Source organism: Oryctolagus cuniculus, chromosome 19 (genome assembly GCF_964237555.1).
Source record: "Oryctolagus cuniculus chromosome 19, mOryCun1.1, whole genome shotgun sequence".
Lineage (NCBI taxonomy): Eukaryota > Metazoa > Chordata > Mammalia > Lagomorpha > Leporidae > Oryctolagus > Oryctolagus cuniculus.
In genome coordinates, this window is record NC_091450.1 from 60,376,759 (window position 1) to 60,400,058 (window position 23,300).

At 43.0% G+C, this 23,300-nt stretch overlaps 1 protein-coding gene and 1 long non-coding RNA gene across 2 annotated transcripts in view; both read right to left on the reverse strand.

Moving 5' to 3' along the window:
- The window catches only part of LOC138846875 (uncharacterized), a 127,564-nt gene that overhangs the window by 86,844 nt on the left and 17,420 nt on the right, over nucleotides 1–23,300 (reverse strand). The window lies entirely within an intron of this gene.
- On the reverse strand, nucleotides 5–23,196 carry LOC100351384 (protein shisa-3 homolog). Its single transcript, XM_051830539.2, is given in 2 exon segments — nucleotides 5–5,596; nucleotides 7,185–23,196. Coding segments are annotated over 2 exon segments (720 nt in total). The 5' UTR covers nucleotides 7,467–23,196; the 3' UTR covers nucleotides 5–5,158.

Here is a 23,300-nt window from a genome sequence, read left to right on the forward strand (position 1 = left end):
TGAATCTTGGTAAAAAAAAAAAAACAGGATGGGGAATGTAAGAGGGAGGAGGGGGAGGGGTGGGAGAGTGGGTGGGAGGGCAAGTACAGTGGGAAAAATTGCTATGTTCCCAATGTTGTGTTTGTGAAATGCATGCAAATAATTTTTTTTGAAAAAGGCAGTTAAGAAAATAGCCAAGGTGTTGGCCTTGTGGAATAGCAGGTTAAACCACCGGCTGAGATGCCAGAATCCCATGTTGGTGACAGTTCAAGTCCTGGCTGCTCTGCTTCCAATCCAGCTCCCTACTTATAACCTGGGAAAAGCAGCAGAAAATGCCCCAAGCGGTTGGGCCCCTGCACCCATGTGGGAGACCCAGAAGAAGTTTCTGGCTTCTGGCTTCAGTGTGGCCCAGCCCTAGCCATTGCAGCCATTTGGGGAGTGAACCAGCAGATGGAAGCTCACTCCCACTTGCTCACTCTCTCCCTCCCTCCCTCCTTCTGTAACTCTGCCTTTCAAACAAATCTTTTTTTTTTTTTAAAGAGAAGAAGGGGTGAGAAAGACAATACTCAAAAGCTACTCCTCTTTTAAGAGATAGAGCCAGAAAAACTCAAAATCTCAAAATCCATGCTAAGGGTAGAAATTTGAGGCACCAGTTGAGACACTGGCTTACAATGCCCACAAACCACATCAGAGTGCCTGGGTTTGAGGTCTGGCTCTTTTGGGATTCCAGCTTCCTGCTTATACACTTTGGAGCAGTGATGATTCAAGTAATAGGGTTCCTGTCACCTATGTGGGCCCAGTACCAGCTGTTGTGGGCATTTGAGGACTGAACAAGTCAACAGAAAATTTCTGTCTCTCTGCCTTTCAAATAAATTAATTAAAAGCTAAATCAACCTTTTGTGCCCTGTGTCTCACATGCATATGGGGAGAAACATTTATCATCCAGTACCTCTATTCAATCTTTTTTGTATTCTATGTTCTCATGATGTAGCACAAACTCTACTTATTTCAAACCCCTGATATTTTCAGGATAAAATATTACACAATTAATAATGTTTCTCCCACAAATTTTCTGAAATTAGGATGGATATGTTTTCCTGAAAAATGTAGGCTTTCTAAGCCTAATGTCACAAAAATTGTAGTTTCAAAACAGAATGCCTGGGTTCAAATCTGGGCTCTCCTATTATTATCTGCCCTTGGACGTGATTAACCTTCCTGCCTTGATTTCATCTGCAAATCAGGCATGATAGTCCCTGCTTCAGGGTTGTGAAGATGAAACAGTACAATCCATAAAGCACTCAGAATACACATGAGCTTAATAAATGTTTTTCATTATTGACATAACCATCTTTTAGGGTATAGAGCTTTCACTGTTAATAATAACCATGGTTTGAAGATATTGAGGCTCACTTTTGTGTTTGAGTGTGAAAGTAACAAAAACATCCATCAGACAAGTTTTTGCTGCATTCTGGTGTTGTGGCAGGTTATGGTGAATATCCCTGTGGAAAACCAAGTGATTTGGGTTGACCCTTGCTGTCTAATCTTCCAAAAAGAAGATGTGATAAAGCCACTGCCCTCTGTAAAACCCTTCAAGGTCTGTCTTGCAACTGGCACATTTCCCAGCCACCACCCTAGCATTCAGGAGCTCTCCACCTTCACTTATCTTTTGGATTGTGTCTACTTTCCAGAATATTCTTTGTTGTTTCATGCCCATGGGTACTTCTGTAATATGCTCATCCCCTTATTTCCATCTATGTTTTCTTCCTCTATCTCTTCCTCCTCACCTCCCCCCAACCCAACCCTGGTCTCCTTCATTCAAATTCCATGCATATCTCAAGGCCCAATTCCAAATTTAATCCTTCCAGGCTGCATGAATGCCCTTTGTCCATGCTGCCTGGGCATGCTGTACTCCCCTGTAACCATCACAGTTAGCTCAATGCAGTTTAAGTGTTGGTTTATGAGTTCCTCCTCCCTTGTCTGACTGTGTGTTTCTAGAGAGCCCAAAAGGTAACAAGATTCTTTCATAAAGCACCTATAACTTTTACCACAAGTCCCTGTTAAATAGTGGCTCCTTGAGTTAGAGGTGCAGCTTATCATTTATCTTGGGATTCTCAAGTCCTATTACAGTGCCTCACAAGTGTTGTTCCAAAAAAGCTGGTTGAATAGGACAGCATCTGGAATTCTGTCACAGGATGGCCTTGTTACCCTAGGATTGTGAATAATAATACTACCAGCTATGTAGCTTCTAGATAGAAAGTCAAAGACATGCACTATGCCACCAATTACATAAGAATGTGATGTGATTCATTATCACTGGATGTCTAATGAGGTAGCATTATCTCCCTAATTTTAAATGATATATGACCAGTGAACTTAGCTGACTGGGACATCCTACTAAGGAAGGAAAATCTGCAGATGTGAGCTCTGTATGAATTTGTTAGTGTTAATCAGCCTGGTGGACATAACTGCTCTCCAAACAGATAGAAAAATACAGTCACAGAAAAACCTGACAAACCTAATGGTTCTATCCTCTGGAGGATACTGCAGAATTGCAGGGGGGCACCTGTGGCATTGAGGATAGAGGTGGGTGTGCTACTGGCATTCACTGGGTGGAACTTGGTTATAACAGAGATACTACAATGAATGAAGCAACCTGCACAATAAATACTCTATGTCCAGGACCAGGACTTTGCAATGTCCCACCATTCCTATTGGCGTACAAAATTAATCCCATTACACCTATAAAGAAAATACTCTTGGCTTCATATATAGCAAATTCTCTACTTATACAACTATTATGTAAGTCAAAGGAAGTTCTACCTTTGCTTTGTTTGAAAAATCACTGTAACAGCAGCAGGGCAACTGTGTTGAGCTGTCCATCTCACACACCTGCAGTGATACGGATTCAGAGCTGCTGCACTCCTGTGATTCTGCATAAGGAGTTAGCCTCTGAGTTCTTTGAGTCTGTTCAAATTGTTATATTTTGAAACAAGTTACTTTCCTTTTCTTGCTCCTTTCTATCTGCCAATAATATTATAATTATGAGTTAGGTTATGAGTTTCATTTTAAGATGGTTAAAGGGATCTCACAGAATATTTGTTCCAAGGAGAGCTCCTTGGGTCAGCCTCCTTGGAGGATTTAACTCACACTCGACCTCTGCAGTGGATTTTGTGTACAGAGATGTCAGAATCCCAAAGCAAGTGTTTCCCCTTGATGTTTGAATCTATTTTTGCATACCAACTCCAGGAGTGATTAACTGTGGGACCTATTTCTCTGAGTCTCAATTTCCAAATCTGTACAATAGGAATTATAATCCCACCCTGTTGAGGTTGTTTGGGAGATAAGTTAGTATATGTAAATAATTAGAAGAGTGCTCAGCCCATTATAAGAGCTCAATAAAGGTGAACTTAAAACTGAAAAAACAAGCAGTACACAGCAAACAGATAAAATCAGTCTGATGGTGTAGGAGTGTGACCACCCTCTCACACCCACTATTTCCTTCTTGAATTATCCGGAGTAATTTGAGATACCTGGGAACCAGACCCCGTGTGGATGTGGAAGAAAGCAAGAGACTGGAAGTCAGAGCCATTAGACTGAGCAAATCTTTGAACTTGTTCCCTCATGTAGAAAACAAAGCCACTCTCTGAGATCCAACTTCAATCCTTGCCCAGTTGTGCTCAGAAAGAACCACTGAGGAAGACATGTGATAGTATGAATTCATTTAAACCTGCACTCCCAGGCCACACTGCAGGGGCCAGGTGGGCCAGGTAGGGGAAGACCAGGTAGGAAGCCAGCCAGTGGCAGGCGGTGCCCTGACTGAAGAGGGTTGGCTTGACCCCATGGCAGTGAAGGACCCATCATGCCACCCCTTCTGCATGTCACAAGAAGCCAGAAATCTAGATTCTTACAAGCAGTGTCGCTTTGCTAAAACTCTACAGACCAAAGGACTTGTCCAAGGGCTGCGTACAGCCCTCAGACTGAGACTGCTTGAATATGTCGATTCCTCTGCTGCTCTCCTAAGCCCTGCTGGAGAAAAAAAATTAATTTCAAGATATGAGGTAAAGACATTTCTTTTTATTGAATAACAAACAATATCTCTCAGGAGATAAAATGAAGTGCTTTGATCTGAAATTCAAATAGAGTTCATAAAAACATATTTTATTTATTCTAACCCAGCAGGATATTTGCCCAAATACATACATAATCATCAGGCATGAAATTCAGTGGCCCTTGAGATATGTAATATTAGATGATTACACCAATAGCTGGACTTAGAACGCCACAATTATCATTAACATAGAAATTACAGTGTGAGTACTAAATAATTAGTACTATCAGTGTAGTAAATATATTAAAATATCAATTTTTACATTTATACATAACTCATTTTTTTGACTTTTATTTAATGATAACTCATTTTATAAATAAATGTTTTAAGAGCCAACTGTTCAACTTTCATTTAAACACTAAATGTTGCTGACCAAAAAGTCTGCAATAAATATTCCCTCAGGTGGGTTGGGGAAATGACTTTACATAGAAACTGTGTTGCAATGAACAAATATATAAGAGTGCATAAAACTTGAAGCTCCTCCTGTGGTTATTGAAACTTTGAATTATTGAAAGAAAATAATATTTAAAACAAAATTTACTTATTAATTTAGAAAGTTAATGTTCCCAACATGCTAATATTATTAGGTTACTCCAAAAGATATAAATAGGTTATTCATTGATTTCTCAAGTTTACTTCATAGTTAATTTTTAACTGATCCTTTGATAATCACAATTAGGTATTTTTCTTCACTCATTTATGTATATTTGTATAATAACTCCATAAACAACTGATGTGAAAAAGATCATGTAGCCCTTTTCCAAGCACTGCACAGCTAAATTGTCGAGTAAAACATTTTCAGTCAATTTGTGACTTCAAAGTCAAACTGTTGCATATTTTGAATAGAAGTAGCATGGGTTGAAATGCAATAGTCATAACATCTGCCAAGCCAGACATTCTGTGATTGTAGTCAGGAACCTCAAGACTAGAAAGTGCTGTGTTTTCTTACCACTTTCTGCCAAGACGTTGGTCAATTACATGAGAAATTCCCTCAGCAAAGCACTTGACATTGGAAACATCACTCCACCTGTCTGTCACTTTACTACATGCTGGATTCATGGCCATGACCTGTCAACTGGAGCTGAAGTCTGGACAGTTCTTCCCAGGCTGTGGGGGCTCCTGTTGAAGGCGGTAAGTGAAATATTGAGGTGACACCAGGAAACCAGATGGCTGCGTCAGGTGGATTGGGTGGCCTGTGGTGTAAGGTGGGGGAGGTGAGAGCACCAGGCAGTTTGGCTCCATCCTGGCAAAGGAGACGCTAAGGATGGAGTCACCTGTGGAGCTGGAGCTGGTGGCTGTGCTGGACTGTCTGGAAAGTGTCCTGAGGCTCGTGGAGGTCAAGATCATGGGCAGGATCTCTATCTGATAGCTGCAGAGTGAGAAGCGGATTGGCTGCTGTGAGGGCTCCTTGGGTCTCAAACAGGTGCAACAATAAATAGCTGCTAAAGAGCCCAGGATAATGAATGCAATGAAGATGGAGCCAACGATGAGGAAGGGGACGTAGAGGGGCTCTACAAGGCAAAAACAGACACACAAGTGTTTGCATCAGGGTCTCCCAAGCCTAGGCTCTGCCTGGGCAACTGAGGGGAGGGAGGAGGAGGCTCAGTATTACCACTGTTGGTGTCCGCAGCCCAAGCTCCAACAGCTCTGAGAGCATTTCTCTTTCTCTACTAGACAGACATTTCTCACCCCATTGGCATCCCCCACCCTGACCCGGTTCAGTTCTCCATGTCTCTCCCCTTCTGATAGAGCCACGATGGGATGCAGCCTCCAGCTCAGGGAGAAGAGAAAACCTGCATTGACTTAAGTCCTACTGTGCACCTGGCCCTTTCATGATCTGATTCAAGTGCCATGGAGAGCCTGTTAAAAGGACATGCTAAGCTGTCTTACCCACGGGCTTTTTTGACTTTTCCAAAAACACAGCCAGTGGCTGACAGCCTACAACCTCAGGGGACTCCCAGGTCTAAGCCCTTGCCGGCCACCCACTCTCCCGCGGTTAACGGTACTGTGGAGCAAGGCAAGGGAGGTAAATGGAGGCCCTCATGGCGCGCCCCGCCAAGCACTCACACACTCATTTAATCAACAAGCAGGCCAGAGCCAGCGAATCCCGGACTCCCGCAATTCACTCCCTTGAGAGCCTGGTGGACCCGCAGAGGGCTGGCTCCGCTTTCCTTGGAGGCAGCAATTCGGGAGGAGGGCCTCCTCAGTGAGGCCGCCAGCCTTTCCCGGGACCCTCCCCGGCTTCGGGCTGTGGCCTGGGCGACCCTCCCTCGCCCTCCCCCCTCGCCCCCCTCCCGCCGCCCCGCTCTGGGCTCAGCCCGCCTCTCGGGTTTCCTCACCATAAAACCGTGGCCTGGAGCCTGAGGGGTTTCCCTGACGGTCCAATTGAGGTGGAAACTTTTTTTTTCAAGGTGTAAATTTCCTGTGCTGGGGTCGTGATTTATTTCCCTCTGAAGTGAACGGAAATTTGACCCGTGTTTCTCGACGCGAGAATAGGGGGCAGGGAGGCCCCTGCGACCCCAGTTTCTAAATTTCAACCTCCAAGTCCTGGGTGTTGCTGAAAGGCGTGACAATAGGGGGTGGGCTGGGGAGACTCATTTGATGCAGAGAAATGAAAGGAAGTCGGAAGAGTGGAGCAGTGTCTTAAAAATGCTACAGGGATGGTGGGAGAAAGAGAGAGATGGAGGAAGGAAGGGAGGAGAGAGAGAAAAGAAAAGAAAAGGAGAAGAAGAAAGAGGTTGAAGCTGCTTAGCGCAGCGGGGCCACAGTCGTGCTGCCACGCCCTTGGCACCACGGTGGCCCCTCGCCGCCCCGAAAGCCACCTGTACTCTAGTGCTACCCCGACCGCCTCCTCCCCGGACCTCCAGCGTCCTCTCCCGGACCATCAGGTGTAAACTCCTGGTCCTCGCTGTCCCTCGCGGGGACTCGCGAGGGCTGCAAAGGAACAAGGTCTCCTGGCCAGAAAACCCACTCCTCACTTGATTCCCCCCACCTGGCTGCTGCGTGCACTCTGCGCACAGACCCTGGGAGGCCTGCGCATTCCCCCGAGAGCACTCGGACGCTCTCGGCGTGCCTGCGGGGGACTTCTCCCCAGGGCTTGGCATTTATGCGTGGTGATGCCCGGGTGCTCCAGCTCGCCGCAGTCTTTCGTGCAGCCGCCCTGCTCCAGCCTGGCGTTGGCCTCGGCTCAGCAGCGGCGGAGCGCTCAGGAGCCTCAGCAAATGGTGGCGTCCAACGTGTCGAAGTCCGGGCATTGGAAGCCCTCGTGGTGGTTGCCCTGCACGGCCAACCAGCCGCGGCAGTACTCGTCAGACTGCTGGGCACCCGCAGGTCCCCAGGGCAGCCAGCCCAGGAGGCAGAGAGCCAGCAGCGCCTCCATCGCCTCTGGATGCCTGGGCGGCGGGGAAGGGGACGCACGCAGCTGGAGAGCGAGGGCTGAGCTGGGACTGACTCCTGGCACCACAGTTCCGCCTCCCTCGGGGTACGCCACGGGCGGCTGACCGCTCCCTCTGAGGCTAGCGGTGGCCGGAGAGGCAACAGGGGCTGCTCTGAGGACTCCGCAGGCAGGGGGTCTGCATGGTGCACGGGTGCGAGTTGGCGAGGGACCATGGGAGGTGCTGGCAGAGGCTGCCACTGAGGCTGCTGCTGCCGCCCTTTGCCAGGCTCACCATGCGAGGGGCGCGAGGGGCACGAGGGGCGCGCGGATCCCCCCCGGCCACCTCCCTCCCCACTCCTCACGGGAGCCATCTCGTAGGGCGAGGGCTGCCAAGTCCAGGACCACACTGCGTCCCGACGTGTGCCTGTAGCCTGGTCCCAAGAGGAGCCCGAAGGAGGCAGAATTTGTTCCCCACGTGCGGCTGCCCAGCCCCCGCCCTTGCCTGTTACAGGAGCGGGAGTCAGACTGGCCGCCGCCAAGTGCAAATGGCCTCCCAGCTGCTGACAGCTCTGCCAGCGAGGCGTCCCTTAAAAAGGAAGAGGGAGAAGAGGGAGGAGGAGAGGAGGGTGAAGAGAGAGTCCGCCCTCCCGGGTGTCGCGAATGGAGCTAATCATGGCGGGCGCGGCGAGCGCTGCGGGGCCTCTGCGCTCTCTGGTTCACGCGTGGTCCGCGGCCTACCCCTGTCACCCCCGCCCATCGCGCTCCCCCAGGACCCGACGCTAAACCTGCGGGACTGGGACCTCACCGGCACACACCCCAGCCCTCACCCAGCCCAGACAAGCGTGCGCACTGAGGTCGAGGTTGCGGGGTTCCACGTGTGTCCACGCGGTGACTGAAGTTTGTCGGATATTCTGTTTCCCCGTTCCTGGGACACCGATTCTTGGGGTTTGGGACTCACAACAGGATATTTACGGGTCGGCAACATTATCACTGAGCTTTCCACCTGTGTCACCATGGTTCCCAGAAGAAAGGGACGGTATTCCCACGTTCACACCCCGTCGCCCCCTCGCCCACCCTATGCTGCGCGCCTCTCGCCCCCTCCGCCAGCCAAGGCTCGCGCACCCGAACTGGGCCTGATTTCGCGGTTTGAGCCCCTAAAGGACACAGAACAAAATGAATGACAATTGCGCAGATCTGAACTTCTGTTCGGGCAAAGAAACATTTCTTTAAATGATGTGTCCTCCATGTGCTATTTGCAGGGGCACTGATCCTTTAGAGGCGTAACTGCCTTATGAACTGGTGTTATGTGAAACCTGGGCCAAATTAAAGAATTTATTTTTGCTGCACCATGAGCTACCTCTTATCGTTTATGGGGATGTGTGAATGTGTTTGGCGTGGCTCTATTTGTCAAACACGCTGAGTACCCTAGTCCCTGATGCTGGCGAAGTGAGTGAAACCAAATGGGCTGCGCACTAGCGATGCCAGCGTGCAACAGCGAGTGCCTGTCACACCAGCAGCTTAGAGATGGTCCAGTCTGTTCTAGAGATTCTTTAAAAAAAAAAAAAAAAAGGCCGGCGCCCCGGCTCACTAGGCTAATCCTCCATCTTGCGGCACCAGCACACGGGGTTCTAGTCCCGGTCGGGGCGCTGGATTCTGTCTCGGTTGCCCCTCTTCCAGACCAGCTCTCTGCTGTGGCAAGGGAGTGCAGTGGAGGATGGCCCAGGTACTTGGGCCCTGCACCCCATGGGAGACCAGGATAAGTACCTGGCTCCTGCCATCGGTTCAGCGCGCTGCGCCGGCCATGGCGGCCATTGGAGGGTGAACCAACGGCAAAAGGAAGACCTTTCTCTCTGTCTCTGTCTCACTGTCCACTCTGCTTGTCAAAAAAAAAAAAACAAAAAAACAAAAAAAAAACCTTCGAATAAAATGGCTCCTTTTATGAAATCTAAGCTAAAGTGTACTCCAACTAAAGAATTGCTTCTGACTTCTAATTTTTAAATGCTGGGATTATCCTTTGGTTTATAGCCCTGTAAAACTAAATGTCCAACACATTTAACATGTTCAGTAGGACTGTAAATATTTAACCGTATTCTCTTAGAAATAAATGTTTCTTGGGACAATAAAAAGCTATTCAATAAAACAAAATTAAGTTAGGGCTTTTTTTTTTAATCAACCAACAACTCTTGGGACAGTTTATATCGTTTTAAAGAATTTAAACACATAGAAAAATGTTTTTGCAGAATTTTTTTTTTAGGTACTGGGTCTTTATTTACCAAAAAAAAAGTGTTCTTACCAGGCTTAATGAGGTTTTTTTTTTTTACCCTACTTTGTTTTTAGAAGTGTTATTAATGTTGTAAATATATCCTAAGCACTGAAGGGGAAAGGTAATTTGGAATCACAGCAAAAGTAAGATGGAATAATTATGATAAGATGCTAAAGCTACAAAGAGATATTTACTGCTAATAACTTTCCCAGAACCACACTTCTTAGTATTATTGCTGTTAACATGGAGAGGAATTTCATTACATCACAAGTACATAAAGTTCTGCAGCAGCAGCCTCTGCAGTCCCCAAGGGTCAAGTTTTTCTCATTACCCAGCTGTTCTTTGATAGCATTAATATTTTAGGGAGTGATTTGTTGGCGCTTACCTCCCATTAATTATATTCTTCCTGCCACAGTGGGATTCTTTTCCTTGAGACAACAGCAATAATTAATTCCCCCATTCCAAGCCCCTGTCTATTCGACTTACTCAAAGGGCATTTTACCCAAATTCAGTTAGATGATATTTACTAGTGGAAAATATCAAACCTCCAAATTACTTGATACTCTATATATCTGACCTCCTTTTCATTAGTGTATACTGGAACCAGTGGATAGAAGTTCTCTCTGTCTCTCCCTCCTTCTCTCTCTCTGTGTATATGTCTCTGTCTCTGACATGTTGCCTTTCAAATGCACAAATCTTTTAAAATAAGTAAATAAATAAAAATAAAACAGGGGTGGAGTAGGGTGAGAGAATAATCCCCGCCTTGACAGATTGCCATAAAGCTTCAAAATCAAACACGCAGCAAGTCTGGCACATAGTGGGAGCTTCATAACCTTCATCCCCCCACCAGCTGATGTGAATCCATATCAATTATGGCAGGGAACCTGTTAACCGGAACAGACCAATTCCCTGATTAAGTGGAGATTATGTATACTTCCTCAGTGTTCATTCCCTGATTTATCCAGTGAAGCCATTCAGAACCACTGGTAATTGAATATTGATTATTTGTTTTTAGAGTTGCTCCCAGGAGACAGGCCTAAAGCTAGGAGAAGAGGAGCACAAGGGTGTGTGTCAGATGATCACAGGGTAGGCACAGGCCCTACTGGACAGATCTTATTTCAACTGGATTTCTGCAAGGTATAACCCCAAGCACAGGTGGGCATTTAATAAGTAAATGATTAGTTTATGATTTCATATGATGTCAGTAGAGATGTAATTTATTAACCTGGGCTCCTGGCATCCTTCCAGTGCATGTATAATGGAATGACATTTTTCATGCAGAAATATAAATTAAATTAATTGGCAGCCACATTTAATTGATACTTCCTGACAGTAGATGGATTCTCCCCCCAACACCACCGCCTTCTCAGCAAGGGACATTTCCTTCTGAGTGTGTGCAGACTGAAGAGGGGCCAGCCCCAACAGCTGGGGCTCCCCAAGGAGCTGGCTTTCAGCAGAGTTTAGAGCAGCAGGACAAGTGAACTGACCCTGGAAAAATGGTAAGCTGCTGCTCAGCAGCCATGTGTTCCTTTGATGAAGGAAAGGCTTTTAGAAGAGGAAGAAAGCAGAGGGCTCTTGTCTTATTTCTATCTTCTTACTACCCTCTCACCTTTACCAGCCATAAGAGAATGTTTTGAAAAACTGCCTTTAAAGCTTGTAAATCATATGTAATTCTTTCAAAAGCTGCTATATAATTGCTGTCAAAGGTATCTTTTATTTAAATTTTTTTCCTTCTCAAATGGTCTGCATTGAGTTAGCTCTGCAGGTACTGTAAGGGACCAATGAGGCAAAGATCTTGATTTCTACCCCTGTGGGTTAACTAAATTTCCACTGTCTCAGAAATACAGAATCCATACTTGACCTTGGTTTAAGAACACCTGCTGTGAGTTATTTGAAGGCATCAGCTGAAGAGCTTGGATGTAAGAGACACAATCAACTATGCAGCATGGGAAATGGATTCAATGTTATTCACTCCTACAGGAAATGGTCATTAGTGTTATCTTTGTAAATGGCTATAATAGCACTTAATGCCTGGTACTCACATGCCCTTCATCCTATCAGAGCTGTGTGCGTTGGGGATTATATTCCTTTAACATACCTTTTGTAACCAAAGACAAAAAGAAAAGTTGTCCTTAGCATCTTTCTCAGCTTCTTTGCTTGATTCTGCCTTGAAGGAGCAAGCACTGTTGAAGCTACCTGCAATGTTATTCCAATTTAGCATATCAAAAATCAGGATTCACTATTTCTTTAGTTTATCTGCCACTTTCCTCCCCTTGTCTTCCTAAAAGGGCACAGAATGTCACAAAGTCTGCTACTAAATTGACTTGATTGATAAGAAAGTTATTTATATTTCCACACAAGACCTATCTTTCTATAATTACCACTGTTAATTTGTCTACCTATCTATCTTCCTTGATTTTTCTACTGGTCTGAGCAAAATGCCCCCTCCCTTATTTTAATAACTATCTCACTTTCCCCTTTCCATGTGGGCCTGGAGGTACTGTCAATCTGCTGTTGCACTCCAGGTCAAGGGCTGAACATGAGATCATAATGAAGCAATCAGAGTTCCTTTATATATCTGGACTTTGTGATGGGTTCAAGGGGGAGTACATGACTAAAGCATGGCCAATCAGAATGCTTCCATGAGATTTCATCTGAACAGTGAGGGGGAGCAGCACTTTTCATCTTTTTACATTGTGAACTGTGGGGATTCTTGTTTGGGACAAGACATGATCCCTACCTAGTAGAGTAGATCTCAATGAAAATAAGACAACTTAGAGAGGTGAGAGGAGAAATAAAAATATCTTAGTCCCTGTATACAGCTATGCTTGAAGTTAACGTTATCATGGTTCTCCTGTTACATGAGATCATACTTATCACTTTAAGTTTGGATTGGGTTTTGATAAAATATAGCTGAAAGCATCTTGACTTCTACAATAAATGTTATGGAGATAGCCTTAATAATTGATTGCTTCCTGCAACTGTGGGGTCAGTAGAGCTATCAAAACAGAACGATGTGAAAGCACAGCATCTGGAGCTATACCATGAAGGGACAAAGGTTTTATTCACCTCATTAGGCCTTTAGGGAAGTATATTTCAAGTTATCAGTCACAGAATATCACCTGGGTCATGAAATAAATTTAGTTGTGTGTGAGTGACTTTTTTTAAAGCACAGAAAATACAGAGTACATCATACAGAGTAAAGATAAATTTTACCTCCTGACTTGTAAAGGATGTTTATGTATTTATTTGTTTACACACACACACACACACACACACACACACACACATGAGAGAGGGATATCTCCCATCCACAGGTTCACTCTCCAAATGCCCAAAGCAGCTGGGCCAGGTCTAAAGCCACCAGGAACCTAGTAGAGGTTTCCCACATGGTTGACAGAAACTCAATTACTTGAGCCATCATTTGATGCTGTGGCAGGAAGCTGGAGCCAGAAGCAGACTTGGGACTGAAACCTAGGTACTTGGGATGAGCACATCTTAATCACTCAGCCAAATACCCTGCCCATTTTGTGACATCTTATTTCAAGCACATGCATAACTAGAAATATTCTTGATAATGCTGTAAAATATATTTTTATTCAGGGGTATGATCAAAACATTTTGAAGTCACTGCTTAAGAGAAAACAGATGATTGAATATAGAAGAGAAGTAAAAAAATAGCACATTACTCTTCATATATTCTAAGAAAAGGACTATATTTTCTTAACTGATTTTTGTCCCTACGTAGCTAGGCATGCCTGTGTAGGAGAGATGAGTAGAAAGAGTGCTTAGAATTTAAGTGGTTAATTAAGAGACTCAGACTCTTCTTGTTTAAAACTTCTTTGTTGGAGTTATTCATTCAGCTGGTTCAAAGTTCATTTATCAGAACTGTTTGTCCCTGATCTTCCCTTGGGAATAAGGGATAGGGAGAGAAACAGCTTGCCCCACTCTGGGAGAGAAGACCTCACATTCCAGGGGCATCAGAAATGATTTACTTAAGAAATTTAGAAAATTCTTAAAAGTTTCCAGACCATTGTGTTTGAATGAATTTAAACAAACAAACAAAAAACACCCCATATTGGTAGGCAAAACCTAGGGATCAGCCTTTACCTCCTCTTTCTCCTATTTCAACAAATCTGAATAACTTGAGGTAAATGAATGCTCTTGGTTGACTGGGGGAAGGTTAAAACCTTGATCTGCATTGTGAAAATTATTGACATAATCATACAAATATTATCCTTTTCAAACACTATTTTGTGTTTGTAATTATTACATGTGGGATCAGCTTGAAACATGCTTTTCTAAAAAATACTTGCTGCCAGGTGGAGGGCCTTTATCCTAGGAGTAAGGCCCCTGTTAAGATGCCCATACTCCACATCAGAGTACTGAGGTTTGATTCCTGACTCCAACTTCCTCCCAGTTAAGACTCTGGGAGACAGTACTGATAGTTCAAGCAGTTGGGTTCCTGCCACCCATGTGAGAGACCTGGATTGAATACCTGCCTCTTGGCCCAGTCCTAGAAATTGTGGACATTTAGAGAATGAACCAGGTCATGGGAGCTCTCGCTCTGTGTGTTTGCTCTCTGTCCCTCTACCTTTAAAATAAATAAATGATATTTAACTGCCTGACCACATATACATGCACAGACATGGCTGTGTTCCAAAGAAGCTGTATTTATGTGTATTTAAATACTGAGATCCAGTTCTCTGATTCCTAAGTATCTAGGCCATAGAGGCATACATCATGAGTCATTCAGAAAAGTTCCATATATGATCCATTTAAGAAAAAAACTAGATATATGATGCAATTAGATAATGTTCCAATCATAGATGGGATCATTCAAATATTCTACAGGATACAGTAGGATAACTATGATTGGCAATTATATATTTCTTTTTTAAATATTTATTTATTTGAAAGTCAAGGTTACAGAGAGACAAGGAGAGACAGAGAGAGATTTTCCATCTGCTGGCTCACTCTCCAGATGGCTGCAGCAGCCAGGCCTGGGCCAGGTCAAAGCAGGAGCCAGGAGGTTCTTCTAGGTCTCCCACATGGGTGGCAGGGCAAAGCACATGGGCCATCTTCTGCTGCTTTTCCCAGGCAGGGAGCTGGATTGGAAATGGAGCAACGAGGACTCAAACTGGTGCCCATACTTGATACCAACATTGCAGGTGGTGGCTTTACCTGCTGCACCACAATTCCTGCCCTAACAACTGTATATTTCAAAATAGCTAGTAGAAAGGATTCTGAATGTTCCCAACACAAAGAAATAATAAGTGTTTAATCATTTACCCTGACCTTATCGTTCACATTGTATTGTAGACATGTATTAAAATCTCACATTGTACCCTATAAATATATGCAATTACTGAATCAATTAAAAATCTGGAGGGCTAGCACTGGTGTAGGGGGTTGGGCTGCCTCCTGTGGCAGCATCCCATATGGGCACTGGTTTGAGTCCCAGCTGCTCCACTTCAGATCTAGTTCCCTGCTAATGCTCCTAGGAAAGCAACATAAGATGGTCCAGGTCCTTGGGCCTCTGCACCCATGTAGGAGACCTGGAAGAAGCTCCTGACTCCTTGCTTTGACCTGTCTCAGACCCAACTATTGTGGCCTTTGGGGAGTGAACCAGCAAATGGAAGATCTTTCTCTGTCCCTCCTTCTCTCTTTGGGATCTGCCTTTCAAATAAATAAATTAATATAATAATAATAATAAATCTGGGACATGCATTTGGCATAGCAGTTAAGATGTCATTTGGGAAGCCCATATCTCATATTAGCATGCCTTGGTTCAAGTCCTAGCTCCACTCCTGATTCCAGAGTCTTGCTGAGGTGTGCATTGGGAGGCAGCAGGCAATGATGGCTCAAGTAGCTGGGTTACTGGCACTCATATGGGAGACTCAGACTGAGTTCCCAGCTCCTGGCTTTGGCCTGGTCCATCCGCAATTGCTGCAGGCATTTGGGGAGTGAGTCAGTGATTGGAAGGTCTCTCTGTTTCTTTGTTGCTATAACTCTTTCCCTGTCTTCCAAATATCGATTAAAAAGTTTTAACTAAAAACTTATTGAAGTTGAAAAAACATTCCAACACAAGTCATTGAAATATTCATTATTTTGCTATGTTAAAACAGCTATCTGGAACCTACACAACAACTCATTCCCAGTGAATCTGGAATAGTCAAGCTTTCCTGTAAAGTTGCCTTCTGCAGGGCTTGTCACTGTTGCGCAGTGTATAGGATTTGCAAGAGTCATTCATGGCAGTATGTGTGAGGCTAAATACCACAAACTTCTATATAACACTATTTTTATTACCCAAAAAAATTCTAACTAAATAAACAATGTATAAAATATAAATCCTCACCAGAATTACACCGTCCCTGACTCCTGGCCATCATTCATTTTCACATTACATAATTTAAATTAATTGAATGAAAATACTCCAATATTTTGAAGGTATAGACATTAGAGGTTTCATTATAAGAAAGAAAAATAAATTATTCACACAAGAAACCTCCTTTAAGAGAACTTCATATAAAATGTTTGCAATTAGTGAACACTGGAGTTCTAGATTCACTAAAGGTAATTTTATGACCACATTTTTATTTACTTCTATTCAAGTTGTTTCTACAGGTTAAGAAAAATGATTTCTCTGTATATAAAAGTCATAAAATGGCAGCTAATTTTATATTATACTCTTGAGTGTGGAGGGTCTTTAAGAATAAGTACAATGGTAGATGTTTGCCATATTTTCACTTGTTTAATCATCACATCAACCATGTGAGAAACTTAGAACACAAGTAGGGTTATCCGAGATCATTGGCCCAAGACTGCTGAGCTGTACTGATGTTCTCATCCACTACAGGGTCTCAATGCATCCCCAAATTGTCTTTTCATTAAGGCTGCAGCACAATGCTAACAACAGGGAAATAGTCAATCAGTGGATTGTCTTATTGATGTGGTAACAAAAACTCCAGATGATAGATTTTTCTTAATAAATAATCTTTCTTGGTTTTGTCCAATTAACTCAACATGGTTTCAAATTTAATATATTGATTACCTTCTACATGGGGAACTCAGGCCTTCATGCAGTTTTTATGTCACTAGACAGATATGCAGTCAGGCTAAAGAATTAGGCATTGCAAACAACCTCCTCGCACCAAGCATAACTCACACCTTAGCCTGGCTGACAGTGTAGATGTGTTACTGCTGGAGGAAGCGTCATCCCATGAAACCTTTTTTTTATTATTGAAAAAGCTCAGATTTCAAAGATTATAACCTGATTATTATTTCATCCTTGGATAGTTCTTTCTGCAATTAACTTATTTTCAGCAGTAGATTGGTTATACAGTATATTAAAATTGATTTTGGGGATTTCTTCTTTCATTCCCACTTCTGTAATATTTGGCTCTCACTAAATATCGTAGGTTAAAAATAATTGGCCTCTGCAGCAGATTCATTACTTAGGAAAAAAATGAACAGACTTCTGAGCAAAACAACACAATAACTTAACAGCTAGTGAGAAATTATTTTGTCCTGGAAGAGGACAGAAAACACACTGACAAGGCCATGAAGTTGGTGATACTGGAGCAAGGAGTGCATTGGGACACCTGGGAAGCAAGAGGAAAAGTGATGGAGACCTGCAGAGCCTGCTAAGGACTTGTCATAATGTTTTTCAGGAAAATGGCATGATGAGGCCAGCCTAGTGTTTTGTAGAGGCTACATTAGAAGATACGAAGTCTGAGAAATGGAACTGATGGGCAATTTTGAGCAATTTAAGACAAACCCATCACACAAAACCTAGAAAGACAGGAGGATGTGTTTGTAAGTGTTTTATGATAGCATCCATGTCTAATTAGTGGCCTTCCCTGGGAAAGAAAATGCAAGCTCATGTCCTATGTAGAGTACTAAATTCTCCACAAAGTTCTTCACTACACACAAGCAAAAAATACACAAATATAAATTTTTCCATCATTACTGGGATCTCTGGCTGAAGGGCAATGCTCAAAAAAGAATGAAAATTTTAGCAGTAAACACATGTAAAACTTACCCAGAAGTCCTGACACTCTCACAACAGGGCAGAAAAAAAATGGGGAAGGGCTAAATTGTCACAGGTACTTTAGACCCCTGGCAACTGAAAAAGGCAAATATGTATCTTCTTACAAATCAAGTTTTCAAACAAAAATAAACTCACAATCAAAGATAAACAAATGCTTTTTTCCCTCCTCTTAAAATTTTATTTAATTTATACAGATTTCATGTATTTCATGTATACAGATTTAGGAACATAGGGATACTTCCCACTTCACCCTCCCATCCACACTCCCACCCTTCCTCTTCCTCCCTCTCCTAATCCCACACTTAATTTTTACAATGACCTACTATTCTTTTTTAAAAGATTTATTTATTTTATTTGAAAGTCAGAGTACACACAGAAAGAAGGAGAGGCAGAGAGAGAGATCTTCCATCTGCTGGTTCACTCCCCAGATGGCCACAATGGTCAGAGCTGTGCCGATCCAAAGCCAGGAGCATGGAGCTTCCTCTGGGTTTCCCACTTGGGTGCAGGGGCCCAAGGTCTCGGGCCATCTTCTACTACTTTCCCAGGCCACAGCAGAGAGCTGGATTGGAAGTGGTGTAGCTAGGACTCAAACCGGTGCCCATATGGGATGGCAGCACTGCAGGCAGTGGCTTTACCTGCTATGCCACAATTTACTTTATAAGCATAAGATTAAACCCACACTAAGTAAAGAGTTCAACAAATAGCAAGAAGGAAGGAAAAAAGCTACTTTTTAGGGCTGTAAACAATTACCAAAGCTCAAAATGTCAATTTCACTCCCATACATTACATTTTTAGGTGCTCAATTAGTTACAACAGATCAAGGAAAATATATGGTATTTGTCTTTTTGGGACTGACTTATTTCACTAAGTATAATGGTTTCCAGTTGCATCAATTTTGTTGTAAAAGACAGGGTTTTATTTGTTTTATAGCTGAATACTATTCTATAGTGTATATATACCAAAATTTCTTTATCCAGTCATCAGTTGTTGGGCATCAGGGTGGATTCCATACCTTAGCTATTGCAAATTGAGCTGCAGTAAACATAGGAGTACATATAACTCTTTCATCTGCTGATTGCATTCCCCTTGGGTAAATTCCCAGGAGTAAGATGGCTGGGTCATCTTAGTAGATCTATTTTCAGCTTTCTGAAGTATCTCCACACTGTTTTCCACAATGGCTGCAACAGTTTACATTCCCACAAACGTTCCCCACCAACATTTATTGTTGGTTGATTTCTGTATGAGAGCCATTATAACTGGGGTGAGGTGAAACCTCATTGTGGTTTTGACTTGCATTTTCCTGATGGCTAGTGATCCTGAGCATTTTTTCATGTGTCAGTTGGCCATTTGAATTTTCTCTTGAAAAATGCCTGTCCAAGTCCTTTGCCCATTTTTTAACCACATTGTTTGTTTTTTTGTTCAGTTTCTTGAGCTCCTCATAGATTCTGGATATTAATTCTTTATCAGTTTCATAGTTTGCAAATATTTTCTCCCATTCTGTCGGTTGTCTCTTTGTTGAGTGTTTCTTTTGCAGGGCACAAGTTTCTCAGCTTGCTGTAATCTCTTTTGTCTATTTTAGCCTTTGATTGCCTGTGTTTCTGAGGTCTTTTCTAAGAATTCTTTGCTTATGCCAATGTGCTACAGAGCTTCCCCAATGTTCCTCTCTGGTAATTTGGTGGTATCAAGTCCTAGTTCAGATCCTTGAATTAATTTTTGTATAAGATATAGTAAGGTAGGGTTCTTGTTTTATACTTCTGCATACATAGATCCAATTTTTCCCACACCATTTGTTAAAGAGACTGTCCTTTCTTCAAGGATTGATTATAGCTCCATTGTCAAAGATAAGTTTGGTTTTAGATGTGTGGGTTGATTTACGGGGTTTTTATCCTGTTCTGTTTGTCTGTATGTCTATTTTTGTGCCAGTACCAGGCAGTTTTGATTATAACTGCCCTGTATTATGTCTTGAAATCTGGTATTGTGATACTTCAAGCTTTTAAACAAATACATTGAGGAAGGATGACATAAGTGAGAGACAGTGGGCACAAGAAAATATAAATTTAGTCTCCCAAGACTTTGGAATTTGGAATTATCTGATTCAGAATATTAAAAAATTACATATTTTGGGCTCAAAAAAGGGTGTGTAAGAAGAGCAAAGCATGTTAATAAATATGATGAAGGGGCCTGTGCTGTGGTGCAGCAGGTTAACACCCTGGCCTGAGGTGCAGGCATCCCATATGGGCACGTTTGAGTCCCACCTGCTCCACTTCTTTTCCAGCTGTCTGCTATGGCCTGGGAAGGCAGTAGAGGATGGCCCAAGTCCTTGGGCCCCTGCACCTGTGTGGGAGACCCGGAGGAGGCTCCTGGCTCCTGGCTTCAGATCAGCAAAGCTCCAGCCATTGCAGCCAATTGGGGAGTGAACCATCAGATGGAAGACCTCTCTCTCTCTCTACCTCTCCTCTCTCTGTGTAACTCTTTCAAATAAATAAATAATTACCATGTAAATGTAATAATCAAATATAACTTCCTAAAGCTAAGATCATAATTGTTGAAATACAAAATATATATGATATGTTACTTACATAGTGGATTAGACACAGACAAAGAGAGACCTTGGAAGAAAGAAAATGGAAGACGCATTTTAAAACCTTTTTCAGGAGGCTGGCATTATGGCATAGTAGGCTAAGCCTCCACCTGCACTGCTGGCATCCCATATGGATCCAGTATGTGTTCCAGCTGCTCCTCTTCCAATCCAGCTCTCCACTATGGCCCATGAAAGCAGTGGAAGATAGTCCAAGTGCTTGGGCCCCTGCACCCACGTGGGAGACCTGAAAGTAGCTCCTGGCCTCAGATCAGCCCAGCTCTGGAAGTTGTGGCCACTTGGGGATTGAACCAGTGGATGGAAGACCTTTCTCTCTCTGTCTTTCCTTATCTCTTTCCATAACTCTACCTCTCAAATAAACAAATAAAACTTAAAAAAAATTTTCAGAATAATAACATGAACAAAATATATAGAGATATTGAAGATAGAATGCGAGATCTTACACAGCCCATTTTGAGTTGCAGAAAGAAAAACTAGAAATAATGAACAGGAAACACTGAAGTATATAAAAGATGAGAATTTCAAAGTTCACATGAATGGAAAATACAACATGTAGCAAGCAGAATAAATAAACAGAAATTCATTGTAATACATGCAGGAATAGTGCTGTAGAACATAAAATAAAAACAGATGAGCTGAAAAGTAGGCAGAGACTAAAACAGAGAACCTGAAAGGAAAATCACAACTGACTTAGAGCCAGTTTCTCAATGGCAATGACGAAAGACAAAGTACTGAAAAGTAAAATCTCAATGATATATAGAGAGATCCATAATTCTGTAGTCAGCAAAAACTGTATTTCAAAAGTAGAGGCTGCTTGATGTGCTTTAAGGACTGTGACATACTAACATAAGGTATTAACAATAGAGAAAACTGCATGTAGGCTAGATTAGAACTCATCCTACACAACTTTTATTTTGTAAATTTAAAGCCTTTCTGGGAAAAATTTAAGAAATAAAAATAAAATATGGAAAAATCAAGATATCGTCAGAAAAGGAAATATTAAGTGACTGGAATGAAACTGTCCTAAACTTATTTTAGTGTTCAAGAAAGGAGTTAAGACATGCATTTTGTCCATATTACTAATACTTGCTAATTCAAGTAATAATATTTCAACATACTGACTAAAGAATAGCAACAGAGTTCATTTAAAAAAGACTGAAGATCTAGCAAAGAAAAAATTGTAGGACTGGTAAGTAACACTTCAGAAAAGCTGCAGGGTATAAGGGTCCATCACTGTGTCACAGAGGTTAAAGTCCCAGCCTGCAATGCCAGCATCACACATGGACACTGGTTCAAGTCCTGGCTGCTCCACTACTGATCCAGTTCTCTGCTATGGCCTGGGAAAGAAGTAGAAGATGGCCCAAGTCCTTGAGTCCCTGCACCTGCGTGGGAGACCTGGAAGAAGCTCCTGGCTTCTGGCTTCAGATCAGCTCAATTCCAGACATTGTAATCATTTGGGGAGTGTAACAGCTGATGGAAGACTGACTCTGGCTTTACCTGTCTTTGTAACTCTTTCAAATAAATAAAATAATTTTTTTTAAAAAAGTTGCAGGGTGTACAACCAGGATACCAAAGTTAGTTGGCTTTCCGTACACCAATAATCAATTGCAAGAAAAAGAAGAAAACAAGGCAATCCCCAAAATACCTCAGAATATGCTTTCTGATATTTATTTATTTTGAAGTGTGTAGGGGAGAAAGAGAGGGAGAGGGAGAGAGAAAGAAAGCACCCATTTACTGGTTCACTCCTGAAATACCAAAACAGCTAGGGCCAGGCCTAAGCTAGAAGCTGGGAACTCAATCTTGATCCCCCACACGAGTAGCTGGAACCCAGTTACCTGAGCCATCACCTGTTGCCTCCTAGCGTCTGCATTGGCAGGAGTCAGAAGCCACCAGAAGTCCAGGCACTCCAACATGGCACATGAGCTTAATCAGCATCTTAACTACTAGGCGAAATAACTTACCATGGGCTACTATTTGACTCTGAAATTTACCTTAGAGCCCAAAATTCTACCCTGGATATAAAAAGAAACTCATGCACATTAATATTACATTCACATTCAGCATATTTTAAGATTTAAATAAATCTAAACAATTATTCATAATCCAAGAACACAATAAGTCCTTGAGAAGATTCGTGAAGTGAGAGTATTGAGGGTGGAACCAAGATGGCGGAATAGTGAGGGCATACACCGATAGTCCAGGAAAGATAGTTTAATAAAAGTGGAGTTACGGTAGCCTCAGGAAAAGGATCAGGGAAAAATTGCAGAGGAAACTCTTCTGGATCTAGTGGCTGTGACTTGGAGGACCTACGGGGAGAACAAGGTCGCCCACCACATGGAAGCCGAGCCACGCGAGCCGCCGGACCTGCTGGAGCCACCTGACACACCGGACCCGCCGGACCTGCTGGAGCTGCCGAGTCTGTGCACCAGTGCTGGAAGGGGAGGTGAGACAAAAACCTCTCTCAGTAACCCGAGACATTGGTGGGGAAAGGCAAAAAGAGCCTGCAGAGAATGAGGCCTGAAACCCCATTGGGGAAAGTTCACCTGGCTGGCTGGAGGAGATAAAAAAATCGAATAAATAAGGAGAACTGGCACAGATATTTAGCCTCTCTCTCCAGTCCCTTACAAAGCCGAGCAAGACAAAGGGCAGGCAACATTTTATGTAAGTAAAGCGGTGTGCACCATTTTGCATATGTAAAGCGGGTGCCCCTCATTAGCCAAGCAGAAAAACCTGACTCTGGTAAGCAAGCGAATACCCACAGCGGGCAGATTTCATACATCAACTACTCTCAATTCCACTCAGCAGTGTGGAATTAGTTCCCAACTGAGTAAAAAAAAAAAAAAAAAAAAAAAAAAAAAAAGAGAGAGCGTGAGTGAACAAGAGAACAATCAGGGTGAATCACCTTTGACACACCCTTAACCC